Below are 20,000 nucleotides of genomic sequence, written 5' to 3'. Positions count from 1 at the left end.
ATTTCTCTCTTCCTGACCTGTTAACATTTCTCTCTTGCATTGTAGAAACATTTCCTGACCTGTTGACATTTCTCTCTTCCTGACCTGTTAACATTTCTCTCTTGCATGGTAGGAACATTTCCTGACCTGTCAACATTTCTCTCTTCCTGACCTGTTAACATTTCTCTCTTGCATGGTAGGAACATTTCCTGACCTGTCAACATTTCTCTCTTCCTGACCTGTTAACATTTCTCTCTTGCATGGTAGGAACATTTCCTGACCTGTTAACATTTCTCTCTCTTGCATGGTAGGAGCATTTCCTGACCTGTTGACATGGTTTGTTGTTTTGTGGGAACATGTTCTGCTCTGTTGACATATCTCTGTTGCATAGTGGAAACATTTCCTGATGTGTTGACATCTCTGTGCTGAGTCATGGAAACTTTTCCTGACCTGCTCCGGAAGGGGGTGTTAATTCATTTCGCCATTACCTGATGAACATGCGCTTTCTTTCTATCATTACCTGATGAACATGCGCTTTCTTTCTATCATTACCTGATGAACATGCGCTTTCTTTCTCTCCACCACATCGTGTTCTGGGGTGGGGTGTTAATTCATTTCGCCATTACCTGATGATGATCATGCGCTTTCTTTCTCTCCACCACCCCTCAACCCCTGCCTTGCCTCCGAACGCACACAGAGAGACCCCAGGAGAAGACCCCCAGGCAGGTGGCGGCCAGACCCAAGCCGGTGGAGAGGCCTCCCCCGCCCCCGCCTGCCCCCGCGGCTCCCCCCAAGCCGGTGAAACTGCCGAGAGCCCCGCCCCCCAAGCCGGTGAAGGAACCCAGAGTGGCCAGACCTAAAGCCCCGCCCAGGGAGAAGAGAAGTGAGTTGGTGGTGGAACTGAATCTGGGACCCGCGTGTGTGTTGGGAAGTAGGGGGGGGGGGGGGCGGCTGGATTGGGGAGGGAGTGAGATGGGGGTGGGGGTGGGGGCTGGATTGGGGAGGGAGTGAGATGGGGGCGGACTAGATTGGGGAGTGAGTGAGGTGGGGGGGCTGGATTGGGGAGGGAGTGAGGTGGGGGGGCCTGGATTGGGGAGGGAGGGAGGTGGGGGGTGGGGGTGGGGCTGGATTGGGGAGGGAGTGAGGTGGGGGCGGGCTAGATTGGGGAGGGAGTGAGGTGGGGGGGCTGGATTGGGGATGGAGTAAGGTGGGGGGGCTGGATTGGGGAGGGAGTGAGGTGGGGTGGGGGCTGGATTGGGGAGGGAGTGAGGTGGGGGGGCTGGATTGGGGAGGGAGTGAGGTGGGGGGGCTGGATTGGGGAGGGAGTGAGGTGGGGGCGGGGGCGGCTGGATTGGGGAGGGAGTGAGGTGGGGGGGCTGGATTGGGGAGGGAGTGAGGTAGGGGGGGGGCTGGATTGGGGAGGGAGTGAGGTGGGGGGGGGGCTGGATTGGGGAGGGAGTGAGGTGGGGGTGGGGGCTGGATTGGGGATGGAGTGAGGTGGGGTGGGGGGGGCTGGATTGGGGAGGGAGTGAGGTGGGGGGGGGGCTGGATTGGGGAGGGAGTGAGGTGGGGGTGGGGGCTGGATTGGGGAGGGAGTGAGGTGGATGGGGGGTTGAATTGGGGAGGGAGTGAGGTGGGGAGAAGTAGAGAAGTGGTTTCGCTTGCTATTACGACTGTTGTGGGTTGTGGTCATTTTGTTTCGTTCGAGTTTGGGATTTTTTCCCCCTTGTGCCATCGGTCTTGTTACTGTTGTTTTGTTGTTGTTGTTTTGTTGGTGGTGGTGGTGATTTTTTTAGTTTTTTTTTTTTTTTTTTTTTTTTTTTTTTTTTTTTTTGGCTTGGCTTCTTGTTGTTGTTATGGTTGACTTCTTAATCATTTCAGACTGATTTGATCAATAAAATATATTTTTGTTACTTTTTAGTTGTTTTTTTTTCTTTCTTTCTTTTTTTTTTCTTCAACTTTGGTCAGGGTTCTCTGGTAGTGCTATCTTGTGTCTGTAGGCACCTGACCACTGTTCCTTGTTTTCACATGGTCATTACAGCTTTCTGATTTCCCTCCCTCTCTCCCTTCCGCTCGCTGTCTCTCCCTCTCTCTTGCTCTCTTCCCCCCCCTCTCTCTCTCCCTCCCTCTCTCTCGCTCTGTCCCTCTCTCTCCCTCTCCCTCTCTCTCGCTCTCTCTCTCTAGCTATGTCCCTTCCTCTCTCTCTCTCTCTATATATATATATCATTGTAATGCGCGTAAGCATGTTTTTGGTTTTCAGTTCCGTTCACATACCCACGTGTATAATTATGCGTGTCTGGCGTTGGCAGTCTGTGTTAGATTTCACCATGATTATTATCACTTTTTTCATGTCATACTTTGATGCAAGTCAGTAATGGAGCTGTGGTGCGAGCTTTTGTGGCGGTGTTGTTTGCACCTTGCAGTTATGTTATCTCCCTTTCCACCCTACTGTCGAATTTTCTCCCTTCCCGGTGTCTTTCAGCGTGAAGATTTTTTTTTTTTTTTTTTTTTAAGTGAACCACTGGGTTGCATGATAAGCGATCTCATCAGGTTGGCAGATTGATGAAGACCTTTATCTACCAGTACAGTAACCGTGAGGGTTTGGGGTTTGAATCCAGGTCTCACCATTCCTCCCAAAATTTCGCTGGAAAATCAAACAGAGTGTCTTCCTCATTCGGATGAGACGATAAAGGGAGGTTCTCTCGTGCTGCCGGCACGCACTTTGACGGACTGAAAAAGAACTCACGGGAACCAGAGTGCTGTCCTCTGGCACAATTCTGTAGAAGAAATGCACTGACTCGTACAGGCCCGTGAATAATTGTCAGTATGCATTGAACTTAAGACCTGACAAGCGTGTTAGATTATGCAGCAAAACCAGGCATCTACCCAGCAGATGAGGTGCAGCGTACATGGGTTTATTCGAACACGGTGACGCCTCTTTGAGAAACGGAGATAAGAAATTTAGCAGCACTGAGCTGACTTTGCACAGCGTTGTGAAAAGTCCCAAACCTTGTGGGATAAACGCAGACAGACATCACCAAACTTCTGAACGCGTTGCGAGCTTCAATAGCGCTCCTATGATCACACATAGCAACCCAGGTGCCTGCGTTCACTGCGAAGGGTGGTCACTGAACTGCTGAAGGGCAGGCCATTGCTGGGGACTGTTACGTTTCTAAGATGGATCCCTGGCTTCCAACGGAGCTGAAATGCGTCCTGTAGTGTGTGTGTGTGTGTGTGTGTGTGTGTGTGTACGTGCGTGCGTTTGCATGCGTGCATATGTGTGTGTTTCTCTGTGTTAGTGTGTGTGTGTGTGTGTGTGTGTGTGTGTGTGTGTTTTGAACCCTGGCTCCTTGCATGGTGCTGTGTGCACAGTGGTTCCCAAGCCAGCGCCCAAAGCGCCCCCTCCAGTGAAGAAAGAGAAACCGAAAGGTAGTACCATGTGCTGGTGCCGCTGCATGTGTGTGGTGCTTGTTGTTGGCCTGACTAACCCCCAGTCACTGCTTAAAAAATAAATAAATAAATAAATAAAAACACCACGTGCTGGTGTCGCTGCATGTGTGGTGCTTGTTGTTGGCCTGACTAACCTTCAGTCACTGCTTAAAAAAAAAATAATAAAAAAAAAAAAAACACCATGTGCTGGTGTCGCTGCATGTGTGGTGCTTGTTGTTGGCCTGACTAACCTTCAGTCACTGCTTAAAAAAAAAAACAAAAAAAACCCACCATGTGCTGGTGTCGCTGCATGTGTGGTGCTTGTTGTTGGCCTGACTAACCTTCAGTCACTGCTAAAAAAAACACACACACACACCAGAAAACAAAAAACATGATCAGACCAGAAATAAAAACAAAACAAAACGGGAGAGCTACAGAGAGCACATCAAGGGTGCATACACCCCCCCCCCACCCCCAACACACACACACACACACACAAGACACACACCCCACCCATCCACATCCACACACACAAACACACAAGACACACACACACACACACACCCCTCCCCCCCCCCCGACCCCCCCCCCCCCCCTCCCACACACACACACACACCAACAGCTGACCGCTAGAAATGTAACACAAATGTAGTAACGTTTGTTAGAAATGCTCACAATCTGAGTGCCTGATACAAATGGCGCTTATTCTGAGTGCTTGACAGAAATGGTGTATAATCTTAAAGCTTGACAGAAATGGTGTATAATCTTAAAGCTTGACAGAAACGGCGCATGACTTTGGTGATTGACAGAAATGGCGCCTAATTTCAGTGCTTGACAGACACGGCACATAACATTGTTGCTTGACAGAAATGGTGTATAATCTTAAAGCTTGACAGAAATGGTGTATAATCTTAAAGCTTGACAGAAGCGGCGCATGACTTTGGTGATTGACAGAAATGGCGCCTAATTTCAGTGCTTGTTGGAAAGGACACATAACTGTAGGCTTGGTTGACAGAAATGGTACATAATTTTACGGTGCTTGTTAACAATGGACTCTGAACACGCGTTATTGATCGGTAGGGGTAGCGTCCTTGCAGATGTGGTGTTGCTCTGTATGAATAATTTACATTGTTTACTATGCGTCCAGGTCTATTGCACACACACACACACACACACACACACACACACACACACAGAAGTTGAGCCCTGCCTCCTTCGCTCACGCTTCTCCTTAATGGCCAGCGTTCTCTTGTTTTCAAACGTCTTTATGCCACTAGAGCACAGCATCCTCCAGCGAGAGCGGTCAAGGGCATCAGTTTCCCAGGTGTATTGTACAGAGGCCGCCTATAGGCCTACACGCGTTGTATTCCTTGACGCCAAAACAAAACAATTTACTAAGTATTACACTGTATGTTTCATCGCATTCAAGTCTAGTTGTTGACTGATAGACTTTCAGTTTATTGTGAATATTACAAAATAGTTGGTTTATTGCTTAGTGGGAAAGTATGTCGTGTATGCTATTCCTTCTTCTTGTACACTTGACTGCTTGATAGATTTAACTGTTCATTGTTACCGCACATGGGCAAAAGTCGTGTGCGTCTTAGCTTGAAAATGTGGATGAATGGATGAAAACATGTATGAATGCATGTATTGTACGTACGAGTTTGTATGCTCATAAATATGTTCATTGTGCATGAGTTGAGGACTGAGTCTGCTTCGTATGCGTGTGTGTGTGTGGATTGTAAAGCGCTCTGTGCAATGAGGAAAGCACTGATAAATGTCCAGTTATTACTATTATCATTACTATTGTTATTATCATTATTACTTGAGGTTTTCTTTCGTTGTCATTGGAATGGACGTCAGTGTTCGGATGGGCGTTATTGGCGACAAAAACACAATGTTTGGAGTTCAGCTTCGAACATCTGAAAGGTTACATTAGGAAATCCTGTAAATTGTACAGCCGGATGACTGTGTGTGTGTGTGTGTGTGTGTGTGTGTGTGTCTGCACGCGCTGTGTGTTGTGTGCATGCGTGTCCGCCAATGGAAGCAAACGCTTCAACTTGAAAAGATCGGCGCTCATACTGGGAGCACAAAAAGCAAGCAATCTTCACTAAGTTTGCCTTCATGAAAACGTGAACATTTATCTGTGTGCGGTTTGAACAGACGAGACGAAACATGCAGGTAACAAAGTTGACTCAAATGAAAGAACCCCCATACCCCATGTCATCTTAAAGAAAACATTGTCAATATTATTTTTTCTTCTAAGAAATATATATATATATTGTTAAACTGGTAAACCCAAACATTTAAACCAGCACTAAAAAGGCGGCGTGGTGCTGTGTTTGCCGGCAACACTCTCCAAAGGAAGAGAGGGGGTGATGGTGGAAAGGAGTGTTGGTGGTGGTGGTGGTGGAAAGGGGGGTGGTGGTGAAAAGGGGTGGTGGTGAAAAGGGGTGGTGGTGGTGAAAAGGGGTGGTGGTGGTGGAAAGGGTGGTGGTGGTGAAAAGGGGTGGTGGTGGTGGTGGAAAGGAGTGGTTGTAGGGGAAAGAGGTGGTGGTGGAAAGTGGGGGGTGGAAAGGGGTGGTGGTGAAAAGGGGTGGTGGTGGTGGTGGTGAAAAGGGTGGTGGTGGTGGAAAGGGTGGTGGTGGTGGAAAGGGGTGGTGGTGGTGGAAAGGGGTGGTGGAAAGGAGGGGTGGTGGTGGTGGAAAGGAGGGGTGGTGCTGGTGGAAAGGGGTGGAAGAGGATTGTAAAGGAAGTGGGACGCCTCAAGGACACAAGATCTCTTTGTGACAATAGACCCAAATAATGTTTTTTTTTATTTGTTTTGTTTTCTTGTGTGTGTGTGTGTGTGTTGTTTTGTTTTGTTTTGGACAACAACAATAACGGCAATAACATGTGAGAGGACAACACTTCTTAGGACAATAACGGCGGTAATAACATGTGAGAGGACAACACTTCTTAGGACAATAACGGCGGTAATAACATGTTAGTCCATAGCCTGCATAAATCCCCGAGCAATCAGAGACACACATCAGTGACAGCGTCATGCCCCACGGGACTTTAAAAAAAAAAACCGGGGGGTGGGGAGCGGGGGCTATGTGCTGTCGCGTGTTTCTGGTGACACAGATAACTGTTTCGATCTGTTGACTGCACCCACCTCAACCCCCCGCCCCTGCCGATCACAGACCACCCCTCTCCCCCCCACTCCCCCCACCCACCCACCAAACCACCGCCTCTCACAGACCTCCCTTCTCCCCTCTCCCGAACTCCCATTCCCCCCCCCCTCCCCCCCCGAACCCCCACCGTACCTCCCCTCTCAGGGTGAGTAGGTCGGGTTCAGCTGATGACACGATTAGTGTTGATATGTTGACTTGTGTGCTGGCTTGTTTGTTTAGTTATTTTTCTCCTCGTCCATTCCCGCTTTGGAAGAGAGGAATTTGTACTCGTTTACCAGTGGTGACTGTGTGCGTATGTGTGTGTGTGTGTGTGTGTCTTTCTGTCTGTCTGTCTGTCTGTCTGTCTGACTATGTGACTCCAGTGTATACGTATAGACTATTTTATCACACACACACACACACACACACACACACACACATATATATATATATATATATATATATATATATATATATATACAAATGGGAGGGGGGGCAGGTGTGTGTGTGTGTGTGTGTGTGTCCGCGAGTGTATGCACGGTGGTTTATACCTGCCTTTATGTGTTTGTTTGCGAATGGCTGTCGCCCTGCCCCCACTCCCACTCCCCACCCCCACCCCCCACACAGCTCCCCCACTCCCACTCCCCACCCCCACACCCCACACACAGCTCCCCTGCCCCCACTCCCACTCCCCACCCCCCACACACAGCTCCCTGCCCCCACTCCCACCCCCACCCCACCCCCACACACAGCGTCCCCTGCCCCCACTCCCCACTCCCCACCCCACCCCCCACACACAGCTCCCCTGCCCCCACTCCCACTCCCCACCCCCACCCCCCACACACAGCTCCCCTGCCCCCCACTACCACTCCCCCACCCCACCACCCCACACACAGCTCCCCTGCCCCACTCCCACTCCCACCCCCACCCCCCACACACAGCTCCCCTGCCCCCACTCCCACTCCCCACCCCCACCCCCCACACACAGCTCCCCTGCCCCCACTCCCACTCCCCACCCCCCACACACAGCTCCCCTTCCCCCACTCCCACTCCCCACCCCCACACCCCACACACAGCTCCCCTTCCCCCACTTCCCCACCCCCACCCCCCACACACAGCTCCCCTGCCCCCACTCCCCACCCCCACCCCCCACACACACAGCTCCCCTGCCCCCACTCCCCACCCCACCCCCACCCCCCACACACACAGCTCCCCTGCCCCCACTCCCCACCCCCACCCCCCCACACACAGCTCCCCTGCCCCCCACTCCCCACCCCCCCCCACACACACAGCTCCCCTGCCCCCGCTCTCACGCCCACCTCCCGCCCACCTCACCACTACCATCAACAACAACAACGTCTAAACCTCGGGCTTTCCTTCCCCCGTCGTGTATCGCCGGTAGAAATCTGATAATCCTCCTCCTCCTCCACCACCACCACCACCACCTTCTTCCCCCCACTTGGTATTCTGGGAGCAAAACCGCTGTAGGTCCACCAAAATATTGACACTACGAGTGAAGAGACTGAAACACAGGTTGTGTTGGGGGCACCTCATGGCTTTTTTAAAGTTCACCGCTCACTCACTCAGTCGCTTTGTGAGCAACCGTACATCTACTACGTCCTCTGTTTAGCAGATGTGGTGTAGCGTATATGGATTCTGTTCCGAATGAAGTGACGCCTCCTTTGGGCAGCTGACTTGAACTGGATTGTCTTGAGGAGAACGGTCAGACCTGAGGATGCTTGGGGAGCTCCGGAGTTCTGTCTGATTATGTAAATCATTTCGGACGGGGGAAATAAGTACGGGAAAAAAATATAGGAAAAAAAAAAAGACGAGTGCGTACGTAGACTGTGGCGCTGTTGTGAACCTTGATCTGTATTTTCTGGAGTTGATTGGGAGTTTTTTCCTTTCTTTTTTTTTTCTCCAATTACTACAATTCTCCATATATACTCTACCATTCTGCCATGGATGAAACGAACTCGAACTCGGATAAAAGCACGCAGACTGAAAGATGTGTCATCTGGTTTGGACTTGCGGACAGAGGTGAGCTTTCGGAAATCTGTCGTTTTGGTCTGAACAGTATTGTATTGTATTATATTATTATATTATATTATATTATACTGGGTTTTTTTCCCTGTCCCATCATCTGCGCCGTGTAATTACGAGTCCCCCATACACGGCCACACCACCTTCGTCTGTCGCAGTCTCGGTACCGGCAGTCCACAGGGAACCATCAAATGTTAGGCCCTCAGGATGTCACACACCACAGAAGTGTGTGTGTGTGTGTGTGTGTGTGTGTGTGTTACTGAAGATGAAAATACTTCAGCCATCAAAAGACTGAAGAAAGGCAAAAGTGCCGGTGAAGACATGATTCGTAATGAATATAATAAATTATCATTAACAGCGTTCCTTTGCTGACAGAAACATACTGTAAATTATTTAACAAGACACTTGACGAAGGTGTTGTACCAGAAAAATGGGTATCCGGCTAGATATTGCCATTGTATAAAGGCAAAGGTGATACACTTGACTGTGATGATTATAGGGGAATAACTTTGCTCAGCTGTGTTGGAAAACTATTCACTACAGTGTTAAATGCTAGACTGACTGATTATATCAATGTAAACTATATACTTTCCGGGGCCCAAGCAGGATTTAGACAGTCCCATTCTACATCAGATCAAATGTTTGTTTTGAAATCACTAATTGATATTTTCTCCATGAAAAAGAAGAAACTTTACTGTGCTTTTGTTGATTTTAAAAAAAGCCTTTTATTCAGTTTGGAGAAGTGGGTTATGGCAAAAACGTGTTCATGAAGGCGTGAATGGTAAAATTTTGTGTGTCATAATGAACATGTATAATAGAATTAAGTCATGTGTGTTTTTATATGGTGAAAAATCTTATTTCTTTAGCATTTGTAAGGGTGTACGACAAGGAGAAAATCTCTCGCCTTTGCTTTTTTCTCTGTATCAATGATTTTGAGTTGTATTTGACTGAGCATAAGAGTCCATCTGTTGATCTTTTATTGAATATTAACATTTCAGAGTTAGATAATTACATGCGATTATTTGTACTGTTGTATACAGATGACACAATTTTACTTTCAGAGACGAAAGAAGGATTACAACAGTCCCTCAATGTTTTTTCACAAATATAGTTTAAAATGGAAACTAGTGGTCAGTGTAAAGAAAACTAAAGTGATGATATTTAATTCTACAAACAAGCTAAATCCTGTTTTTAAGTTTGGTGATGCATGCTTGGATGTTGTCAATTCTTTTAAATATCTTGGCATCGAATTTAGTAGAAACGGAACTTTTTACAAAGCTAAAAAAAAAAGATTTATGAACAAGGCCAAAAAGCTATGTTTTCGTTACTTCAGCCAGCCAGAAATCAGGATTTACCTTTACATAACATTCTGGACATGTACCAGTCTATAATTGTTCCTATTTTGTTGTATGGTGCAGAAATATGGGGTTATGAAAATATAGATCTACTTGAAAAATTAGAATTGAATTTTTTGAAACGCTTGTTCAAACTGAACAGAAATACTATGACCCAAATTGTTTATGGAGAAACTGGTATTTATCCAATTAGTGTGTTTGTGAAAATGAAATTAGTTCGATTTTGGACCAGCTTAGTGATATCAAACACAGAAAAATATTCTGGGAAAATATATTTGATATTACTTGACTTATATCGAAATGGTATTTATTCTTCAAAATGGATAAGTTGTATCAGACAAATTTTAATAGAAGCAGTGTATGACTGTGTTTGGGATGCTCAATTCTCCTTGGAGAGGGAATCTTTCTGCAAGAATGTCAACATTGCTTTGAGAGATAGTTTTCAAAATCTATGGAGACGTGCTCTAGAGGCAAGTAGTAAATGTCTGTTTTATCGAAATTTCAAAAGTGGATTTGGTAGAGAAAAATATATAAGTCAAATGCCTGATAATTACGTTATCAGCTTCTTCAGATTTCGAAGTAGTAATCATAAGCTGGAAATAGAAACAGGGAGACACAAAGGCATACCACGACAGTTGCGGCTTTGTAATGTTTGTAACATGTCTGTGATTGGTGATGAGTTTCATTTTATAATGGAATGTCCCAATTATGATCAGTTAATAGAGATATGTTCCTAAAAAATATTTGTCTCCAAAATCGGTTTTTAATTTTTGTAATATGCTCAAAGGAGGCAAAAAAGTCATTTTAGCTGTAAGTAAGATGATTAGATTTGCAAATGTTGCCTAGCTATACTTTTGGAGTTAAAAGACATTTGTGTTTTCTCAACTTTATGTGACATTGTTGTGTATTTGGAAATGTTTGTTCTGGGCATGAAAAGATTATTTTGCAGTAATCCTCCATACTCCAATAGGAGTGAAAGGATAATTAAAACTTGAAATTTGAAACGTGTGTGTGTGTGTGTGTGTGTGTGTGTGTGTGTGTGTGTTTGAGATGTCAACAGTTATTTTTTACCCATTTCCTCATCGTCAAGACCAGTGTATACACTATACTAGTACATTTATCAGTGCTGTTTGTGATGAAAGTGTGTTCTGTTTTACATTGAAATAGTTTGACTTTTTGTTGAAAGTATGTTTTAAAGGGTATGGAAGCCAGTGAGTGATTTATTAGATCAACAATTCTTTTTTTTTTTCCATTGTTTGATTGTTAAGTGCAAATTTTGCATGGAAGTTGTGTACTATTTGATTATATTACAGGGTATCTGCTGTCTAGTGACTAGTGAACCTAAACTGGAACGCATGTCGATTGAGACATTTCTTTGAGCGTTATAACGTGACTGGTTGTTTAATTTGTCCGAGGATTTAGTTGGCTGTTGTATTGCCTTGTGTGAAGTTCTGTTGGCTGTTGTGTCGTGCTTGAGAATTTGATTGGTTGTAGTGTTTTCATCGCGGTGATTGGGTGTTATATTTCACTGCCCCCCCACCACCACCCCCCCACCCCCCCACCCCCCAACCCTCCTTCCCATACCCCCCTTTCTTTGTGCTTTGTGATTCGATTGGTTGTTGTATTTTACGGTTGAGTTTCGTGATTTTCATTGGATGTTATCATTCACCAGTGGTTGTGTTTTGTAATTCGATTGATTGACTGCCGTGTTATTGTCGTCTGATCGGATGTGGTTGTTAGAACTGGGTTTGCTTTTTCTTTGCTGCTTTGTTTTGTGGCTGGTTGAATGATTGATGTGTTCAGAGATCTGACTGGCTATGTTGGCATTCGATTTGTTGAAATGTTTTGGTATTTGATTGGTTATTGGATTTTGATTTTTTTTTTTTTTAATGTATTGGCAATTGCGTTTGGGGAATTTAGTTGACTTTATGTGTTTTCGGGAGTTTTACTGGTTATAATGTTTTCATTTGTCCTTTGTATTTAGGGATTTGATTGTCCGGTTTTTTTCTTTTCTTTTTCTTTAAAAAAAAGTATGACTGGTTTTGGGATTTTAAATAAAACATGTGGTTGATTGTCGTGTTGTCAACAGAGCAGGCAGTGGACAAACCAGTGCCTCTACCGATATCACCACCCGAGGAAATCAACAGTCCCGAACCCGCGGAAGAAGAGCCGGTCAGTTGTGTCGAAATGTGAATATTATGCTGCGCGTGCAATTTTGTTTCGAGAGAGAGAGAGTGTGTGTGTGTGTTTATGTGTGTGTGTGTGTCTGTGTGTCTGTGTGCTTGTGTGTGTTCTTTGTCGATTCTTGACAAATGTAACTTTCGAAGAATCTAGTGTATCATGTTCATTCCTTGGAATTTTTTTTTTTTTAATTTACATTACGCTCTCTTGATATATTTCTCTCTGTGTTTCTGTCTCTGTCTTTGTCTCTGTCTCTCTTTCTCTGTCTCTCTATCTCTGTCTGTCTCTCTCTCTTTCTCTTCCTAATCCATTTCACAACACCATTGACACGAGACAGACTGAGACCTGTACTTACGTTTACACGAATAAACACATTTTCTTTCCTTTGATTAATGTTTTACTTTATTCATGCGAACACACACACAACACACACACACGCACACACACAAACGAACACACACACACACACACACACACACACACACACACACACAGCCCCCACCACCAGTGGCTCGGGCCCCATTGAAGAAGAAGGAGAAGCTGCCACCTCCGCCCCCCAGGCGCCGCACCCCCACCCCGCCCCCCAAGCCCCCGACCCCCGTGCAGGGGAGGAAGGGGAGGGGGGACTGGATCTTCAGCTCGGACGAGGAGGAGGAGAAGGGGGGAGAGAAGGAGAAAGAAGGTGGGTGGTGTGCTCTGAGAGAGAGAGAATGAATGAATGAATGAATGAATGAATGATTTTTATTTTCTCAGGGTGATATGGGAAAGAAGGTGGGTGGTGTGCTCTGATAGAGAGAATGAATGAATGATTTTTTTCCTGAGGGTAACAGATTAAGCATACATGTTGTGGTGGTTTTTTGTTGTTCATTTTCATCCAGCCTTCGAAAACAGACAAACAAAATATTTCTAAAAAGAATTATAATAATAACAATGAAATTAAAAAAATTTAAAAGAAGGGAAATAGTGAACAAGCAAGAGAAATGTCAGAGAAAACATAATTTGATCCAAGAAGAAGAAAAGGATATAGTTACAAAGAGAGAGAGAGGTGGGGGGAGGGGGGGGGGGAAAGTAAGAGAGGAAATGAAACGACACGAAACGAGATTTGAGAGACAGAGACAGAGAGAGGCAGAGAGACAGAGAGAGGCAGAGAGAGGCAAAGAGGAGAAATGAATGTGATTGTGGGTGTTAACATTCACAGTTCTGTTTTATGTTTATTTTGGTTTGGTTTGGTTTTTTGTTTTGTTTTTTTGTGTGTTTTTGTTTGTTTGTTTGTTTTTTGCGTGGGGGGGGGTGTGGGGGGGGGGTCTTTTCTCTCTTTTTTTCTCTTCTTTTTCATTTCTCTGTGTACCGCCGTTATTCCTTTGTCCATGCATTGTCCACCCCCCTCCCATTTGCCAAAGGGATAGGACAGTCAATGGCAATAAAACAGTGTCCCTCTCTCTCTCTCTCTCTCTCTCTCTCTCTCTCTCTCTCTCTCTCTCTCTCCCCTCTCTCTCTCTCTCTCTCTCATCTATTCCTACAGAGCTTACACTTCTACACATTGAGTTAAGAATTATCTTTTGGCAGATACTTACGAATCATGATTATTAAAACGATTTAGATTTGGCATTTATTTCATAGATAAATATGCACAGGTTTCGCTATAAAAACGTTCAAACATTCAGAAGAGCTGTGTCCTTTGTGCAAGGAGTCAACTGAAGATGAAGTTCATTTTGTTCCAAGTGTCCTGTGATTACATGATATTCGCGTAAGATTTATTATGAACGCTCCTTGTTTGTTTAAATGATGTTTATTGATGGCATTGTCCGATGATGGTGTTGTAAGGAATATCGCATTGTACTGTATAAAGCTTTTAAGTTAATTGAGAGAAATAGTATTGTTCTAATTCCTGTCGTTTTAATTGTGTAAACAGTTGAATGCTTATTGCCAGTTACGGTGATATCTACATATCTTGTTTTCGCCTCTCATTTATACAGGGCTGTATGGCCTTACATGAATAAATGTCCTGCGTCTGCTGTCTACCTCTCTCTCTGTCTGTCTCTGTCTCTGTCTCTCTCTGTCTCTGTCTCTCTCTCTCCCCTGAGTGCAGTGTATCTGTATTTGTGTTTGGCAGTGTAGACATACGACGTTAAATGATGTTTATTTTATTTGATATAATGTTCACATACCCCTTCATAAAGGGCCTTGGCCTATACACGAATAAACAAATCTCTCTCTCCCGCACCTCACCTCACCTCACCTCCCCTCCCCCACCACCACCACCACCACCACCCCCAGAAGAACCAGTGACGATGGACCTCCTCCCCACCCTCCCCCCGTCCCTGCCCACCCCTACCCCTGTGGCCAGCCCCCGCGGGGGAGGAGCGGGCCGGGGGGGAGGTGTGTCGGGTCGGAGCGGCATGAATCTGTCCCTGGTGGCCATCAAGTCCAGGCCCCGCTGGGGTCAGAAGCAGCGGGACACGTCCCTCTTGGACGCGGCCGAGCGCGAGCGGCTGGCGGAGGAGAGGCGGCGTCGGCACGCGGCCATGGTGGATCGGCACCGGCGGCGGAAAGGCGGGGAGCCCGAGGGTGGCGAGGGCGAGGGGCCCCACTTCGAAGACTGTGAGTGTGGTTTGGGATGGGGGGATGGGTTTGTTCCTTGTTTGTTTGTGGTTAAAGTCTTCTTTCAACGTCCTAAAAATCCCGAAATCGGAGTATGTGGGTTGTTCTTTGTTCATTTGTGGTTATAGTCCTCTTTTAACGTCCTAAAAAATCCTGAAATCAGAGAATGTGGGTTGTTCTTTGTTTGTGGTTATAGTCCTCTTTTAACGTCCTAAAAAATCCTGAAATCAGAGAATGTGGGTTGTTCTTTGTTTGTGGTTATAGTCTTATTTTAACGTCCTAAAAATCCCGAAAACAGAGTATGGCTGCCTACATTGTGGTCTAAAAACGGTCATACACGTAAAAGACCACTCGTGTACATATGAGTGAACGTGGGAGTTGCAGCCAACGAACGAAGAAGAAGAACGTCCTTGATTCAGGGACCTCTATGGTTGTTTATGGTCAAGCCCTGTTTTAGCGTCCTGAATTCAGGGACATGTGTTTGTCTGTTTTAGCGTCCTAAATTCAGGGACCTCTGTCTATGGTAAAGCTCTGTTTTAGCGTCCTAAATTCGGGGACCTCTGTCTATGGTAACGTTCTGTTTTAGCGTCCTAAATTTTAATGGACCTGTGTTTGTTTACGATAAAGTTCTGTATTAACTTCCTGTTTTCGGTAAAGTCCTGTTTTAGCGTCCTAAATTCAAAGCCCTTTGTTTGGTTATGGCGAGGTCCTGTTTTATTGTTGTAAACAAACTGTTTGTTTATGTAAAGTCCTGTTTGAGCGTTCTAAATTCAGGGACCTATGATTATGCTTGTAATGGTAAAGACCTGTGATGGCGTCCTGAATTCAGGGACCTATATGTTTCTTTGCGGTAATGTCCTGTTTTAGCCTCATAGTTTCAGGGACTTTAGCTATGTTTATTTAACCAAACCCAGGTCCTTTAAAAAGTTAGGACACTAAAACAGGACTTTACCGTAACCAAACACAGGTCCTTTAAAATTTAGTACGCTAAAACAGCACTTGACCATAATTAAACATACTGGTCCCAGGAGGCTGTAAAAAGGACTTTACCATATGAAAAAATACTGTGAGTGTATGGTAAAATCCTGCTTCAGCGTCCTAAACCATATGTTTATGGTAAAGACCTGTTTTAGCGTCCTAAATTCTGGGACTCTATGTGTTTGTTTATGGTCAAGTCCTGTTTTGGCGTCCTTAATTTTAGAAGACCTGTGTTTGGTTATTGTGGTGAAGTCCTGTTCTGTCGTCCTAAATTGTTTGTTTATAGTAAAGTCCTGTTTCAGCGTCCTAAACTCGGGGACCTATGTTTGTTTGTTACCATTCATCAATCTATCTATCCATCTATCTATCAATTTGTTCATGCCTATTCATTTATTTATTTATTTACGTTGGTTCGTAATCAAAGCTTATCAACACCATTCAGCACCTGTGCTCCAAAGCGACCAGGGCGGTGCTCACATAGGGTGTGTTGTTGGAGAGAGAGAGTAGTTCCGGACATCAGTTGGGAGTTATCTTGTTATCTTCGCTTTGTTTCATTTTTTTTTTAACCTGTAATGGTCATTGGCCGTCCGCGCCACGATAGCGATGTCATGTCATGTGTCATGTCATTATCCCCCACACTGACCCAGCCCTACATCCATGTCATGTCATTATCCCCACACTGACCCAGCCCAACATCCATGTCATGACATGTCATTACCCCCTGTACTGATCCAAGACATCATGTCATGTCATATCATGTCAATATCCCCACACTGACCCAGCCCTTCATCCATGTCATGTCATTATCCCCCACACTGACCCAGCCCAACATCCATGTCATGTCATGTCATTACCCCCTGTACTGATCCGAGACATCATGTCATGTCATATGTCAGTATCCCCACACTGACCCAGCCCTTCATCCATGTCATGTCATTATCCCCTGCACTGAACCAGCCCTACATCCATGTCATGTCATGTCATTATCCCCACACTGAACCAGCCCTACATCCATGTCATGTCATTATCCCCCACACTGACCCAGCCCTACATCCATGTCATGTCATGTCATTATCCCCCACACTGACCCAGCCCTACATCCATGTCATGTCATTATCCCCCACACTGACCGAGCCCTACATCCATGTCATGTCATGTCATTATCCCCACACTGACCCAGCCCTACATCCATGTCATGTCATTATCCCCTACACTGACCCAGCCCTACATCCATGTCATGTCATGTCATTATCCCCCACACTGACCCAGCCCTACATCCATGTCACGTCATTATCCCCCACACTGACCCAGCCCTACATCCATGTCATGTCATGTCATTATCCCCCACACTGACCCAGCCCTACATCCATGTCACGTCATTATCACCCACACTGACCCAGCCCTACATCCATGTCATGTCATTATCCCCCACACTGACCCAGCCCTACATCCATGTCATGTCATTATCCCCCACACTGACCCAACCCTACATCCATGTCATGTCATTATCCACCGCACTGACCCAGCCAAACATCCATGTCATGCCATTATCCCCACACTCACCCAGCCCTACATCCATGTCATGTCATTATCCCCACACTGACCCAGCCCTACATCCATGTCATGTCATTATCCCCCACACTGACCCAGCCCTACATCCATGTCATGTCATTATCCCCCACACTGACCCAGCCCTACATCCATGTCATGTCATGTCATTATCCCCACACTGACCCAGCCCTACATCCATGTCATGTCATGTCATTATCCCCACACTGACCCAGCCCTACATCCATGTCATGTCATTATCCCCCCACACTGACCCAGCCCTACATCCATGTCATGTCATTATCCCCACACTGACCCAGCCCTACATCCATGTCATGTCATGTCATTATCCCCCACACTGACCCAGCCCTACATCCATGTCATGTCATTATCCCCCACACTGACCCAGCCCTACATCCATGTCATGTCATATTATCCCCACACTGACCCAGCCCTACATCCATCTCATGCCATTATCCCCCACACTGACCCAGCCCTACATCCATGTCATGTCATGTCATTACCCCCACACTGACCCAGCCCTACATCCATGTCATGTCATGTCATTATCACCCACACTCACCCAGCTCTACATCCATGTCATGTCATGTCATTACCCCCACACTGACCCAGCCCTACATCCATGTCATGTCATTATCCCCCACACTGACCCAGCCCTACATCCATGTCATGTCATTATCCCCCACACTGACCCTACCTTCCCGCACGGCCACCCTTGGGGACCTTGGGAAAAGTTCTGCTGATCGAACGTGTTTCGGTGGTTGTGTTCACGTTTATTAGGACATATTTGTGTGGAAGCGTCTCTCTCTCTCTCTCTCTCTCTCTCTCTCTCTCTCTCTCTCTCTCTCTCTCTCTCTCTCTCTCGCTTGTTTGAATTCTGTTTATTGATGGCATCATAATTATGATGACAGTGTTCTAAGGAATATCGCATTGTACTAGTATAAAGCTTTTAAATTAAGAGAAATAGTATTACTCTAATTAATATAGTTTAATTGTGTAAACAGTTGAATGCTTTATTGTCAGCTGCGGTGACATCTCCGCATATCTTGTTATCGCCTCTCAGTCACACAGGGCTGTGGTCTTAATGAATAAATCACCTGCGTCTGTGTGTGTGTGTGTGTGTGTGTGTGTGTGTGTGCGTGTATTTGTGTGTGTGTGTGTGTGTGTGTGTGTGTGTGTGTTGCCCAGTGCTGTTTTGTCTTGATGCTGTGAGAGATATGTCACCATACACCCACCTTCTCTGCTTTTTGCATTGTCGTGAATGAGATGTTGTTACGTTTCCCCCTCACAGCGGATGTGTGCGGATCAACGGCGCTCGGTATGTAATCACTGGCACAGCAGCCGTGGAGACCTTACGTAATCGTAGTCTGCTTTTATTGGAACAGTTCACGCATGTGAAGAGTATTGTCTGCCTTTAGGAACAGTCCACTCGTGTATAGATGATATCCTAGTCAACTACCCCCCACCGTTCCCCTTTCTTCTGTTTTGCTTCACTCACTCACGTAGGGCTTGTAGTCGCTTTCCGCACAGTTCACTCTTGCAAACTGGTCGATCTTTCCGGTGACTTTTTCACATGTTTGCATTTGTATTACTTTTTTTTTGTCACAACAGATTACTCTGTGTGAAATTCGGGCTGCTCTCCCCAGGGAGAGCGCGTCGCCACACTGACAGCGCCGCCCTTTTTCTTTTCTTTTCTTTTTTTTTTTTCTGCCTGCAATTTTTGTTTTCCTATCCAAGTGGATTTTTCTGCAGAATTTTGCCATGGACAACCCTTTTGTTGCTGTGGGGTCTTTTACGTGCGCTAAATGCATGCTGCACACGGGACCTTGGTTTATCTTCTCATCCGAATGACCAGGGTCCAGAACACTACTCAAGGTCTAGTGGAGGGGGAGAAAATACTGACGATTGCCGGTGTGATTCGAACCAGTGCGCTCAGATTCTCTCGCTTCCTAGGCGGACGCGTTACCTCTAGGCCATCACTCCTCCCTTCCCCAAACACCATATATATTACATGTTTTTGATCTTTTTGTTGTTGTTTTTCTCATGGAGGGTAGGGGGGCGGGGAGGGGGGTTGATGGACAAGATCAGGCAACGTCAGCATGAATGACAGCTCGGCAGTGTGACTCGTGCTTCTCTTTGAAACCAGTGTCTGATACCGATTGATCGCTCGTGCACGTTCAACACAGCGTTGTATTTTTGTGTTGTGTTGTTGCATTGCGTTGTATCGTGCTGTGCTGTGTTGTATTGTATCACTTATTTCGTAACAACAGATTACTCTGTGTGAAGTTCGGGCTGCTCATCCCTGTGGAAAGCACGTCGCCACAATACATGCACCGCCATGCTTCTTTTCTGCCGGAAAGTGTTTTTTCTTTTTCTATCAAACTGGAATCTACAGGGACGAACCCCTTCATTGTCGTAGGTTTTTTTTTTAAGCGCACTAAGTTGCATACTGCACATGGGGCCTCGGTTTACCGTCTTTCCTAATGACTAGCGTCCAGCCCACCACTTAAGTGTAGTGGGGTGGGGGGTGGGGCGTGAGGGGGAGGAAATTCTGGGATTGTGGGGTTTGATCCCTCGCTTCCTAGGCGGACACGTTACCTCTCTGGGCCACCACTCTACATAACTCGCCGTGGCATGAACAAAAATTCCCAACATACTCTACACCACACCTGCTAGGCAGATGCCCGACCAGCAGCATTACCCAACACAG

At 46.1% G+C, this 20,000-nt stretch overlaps 1 protein-coding gene across 1 annotated transcript in view; it reads left to right on the top strand.

The window, feature by feature from the left end:
• LOC143297650 (uncharacterized) overlaps positions 1 to 20,000 on the top strand; it is a 67,489-nt gene that overhangs the window by 33,863 nt on the left and 13,626 nt on the right. The window contains exons 7-12 of the mRNA XM_076610068.1: positions 677 to 862; positions 3,352 to 3,408; positions 12,051 to 12,133; positions 12,638 to 12,824; positions 14,420 to 14,743; positions 18,582 to 18,608. Coding sequence (XP_076466183.1) covers positions 677 to 862; positions 3,352 to 3,408; positions 12,051 to 12,133; positions 12,638 to 12,824; positions 14,420 to 14,743; positions 18,582 to 18,608 — 864 coding nt within the window. The remainder of the gene's footprint in view (positions 1 to 676; positions 863 to 3,351; positions 3,409 to 12,050; positions 12,134 to 12,637; positions 12,825 to 14,419; positions 14,744 to 18,581; positions 18,609 to 20,000) is intronic.

The sequence above is a fragment of the Babylonia areolata genome, chromosome 23, assembly GCF_041734735.1.
Source record: "Babylonia areolata isolate BAREFJ2019XMU chromosome 23, ASM4173473v1, whole genome shotgun sequence".
NCBI lineage: Eukaryota > Metazoa > Mollusca > Gastropoda > Neogastropoda > Buccinidae > Babylonia > Babylonia areolata.
The sequence above is the reverse complement of the archived record's forward strand: the minus strand, read 5'-3'. Positions and strand labels throughout refer to the sequence as shown.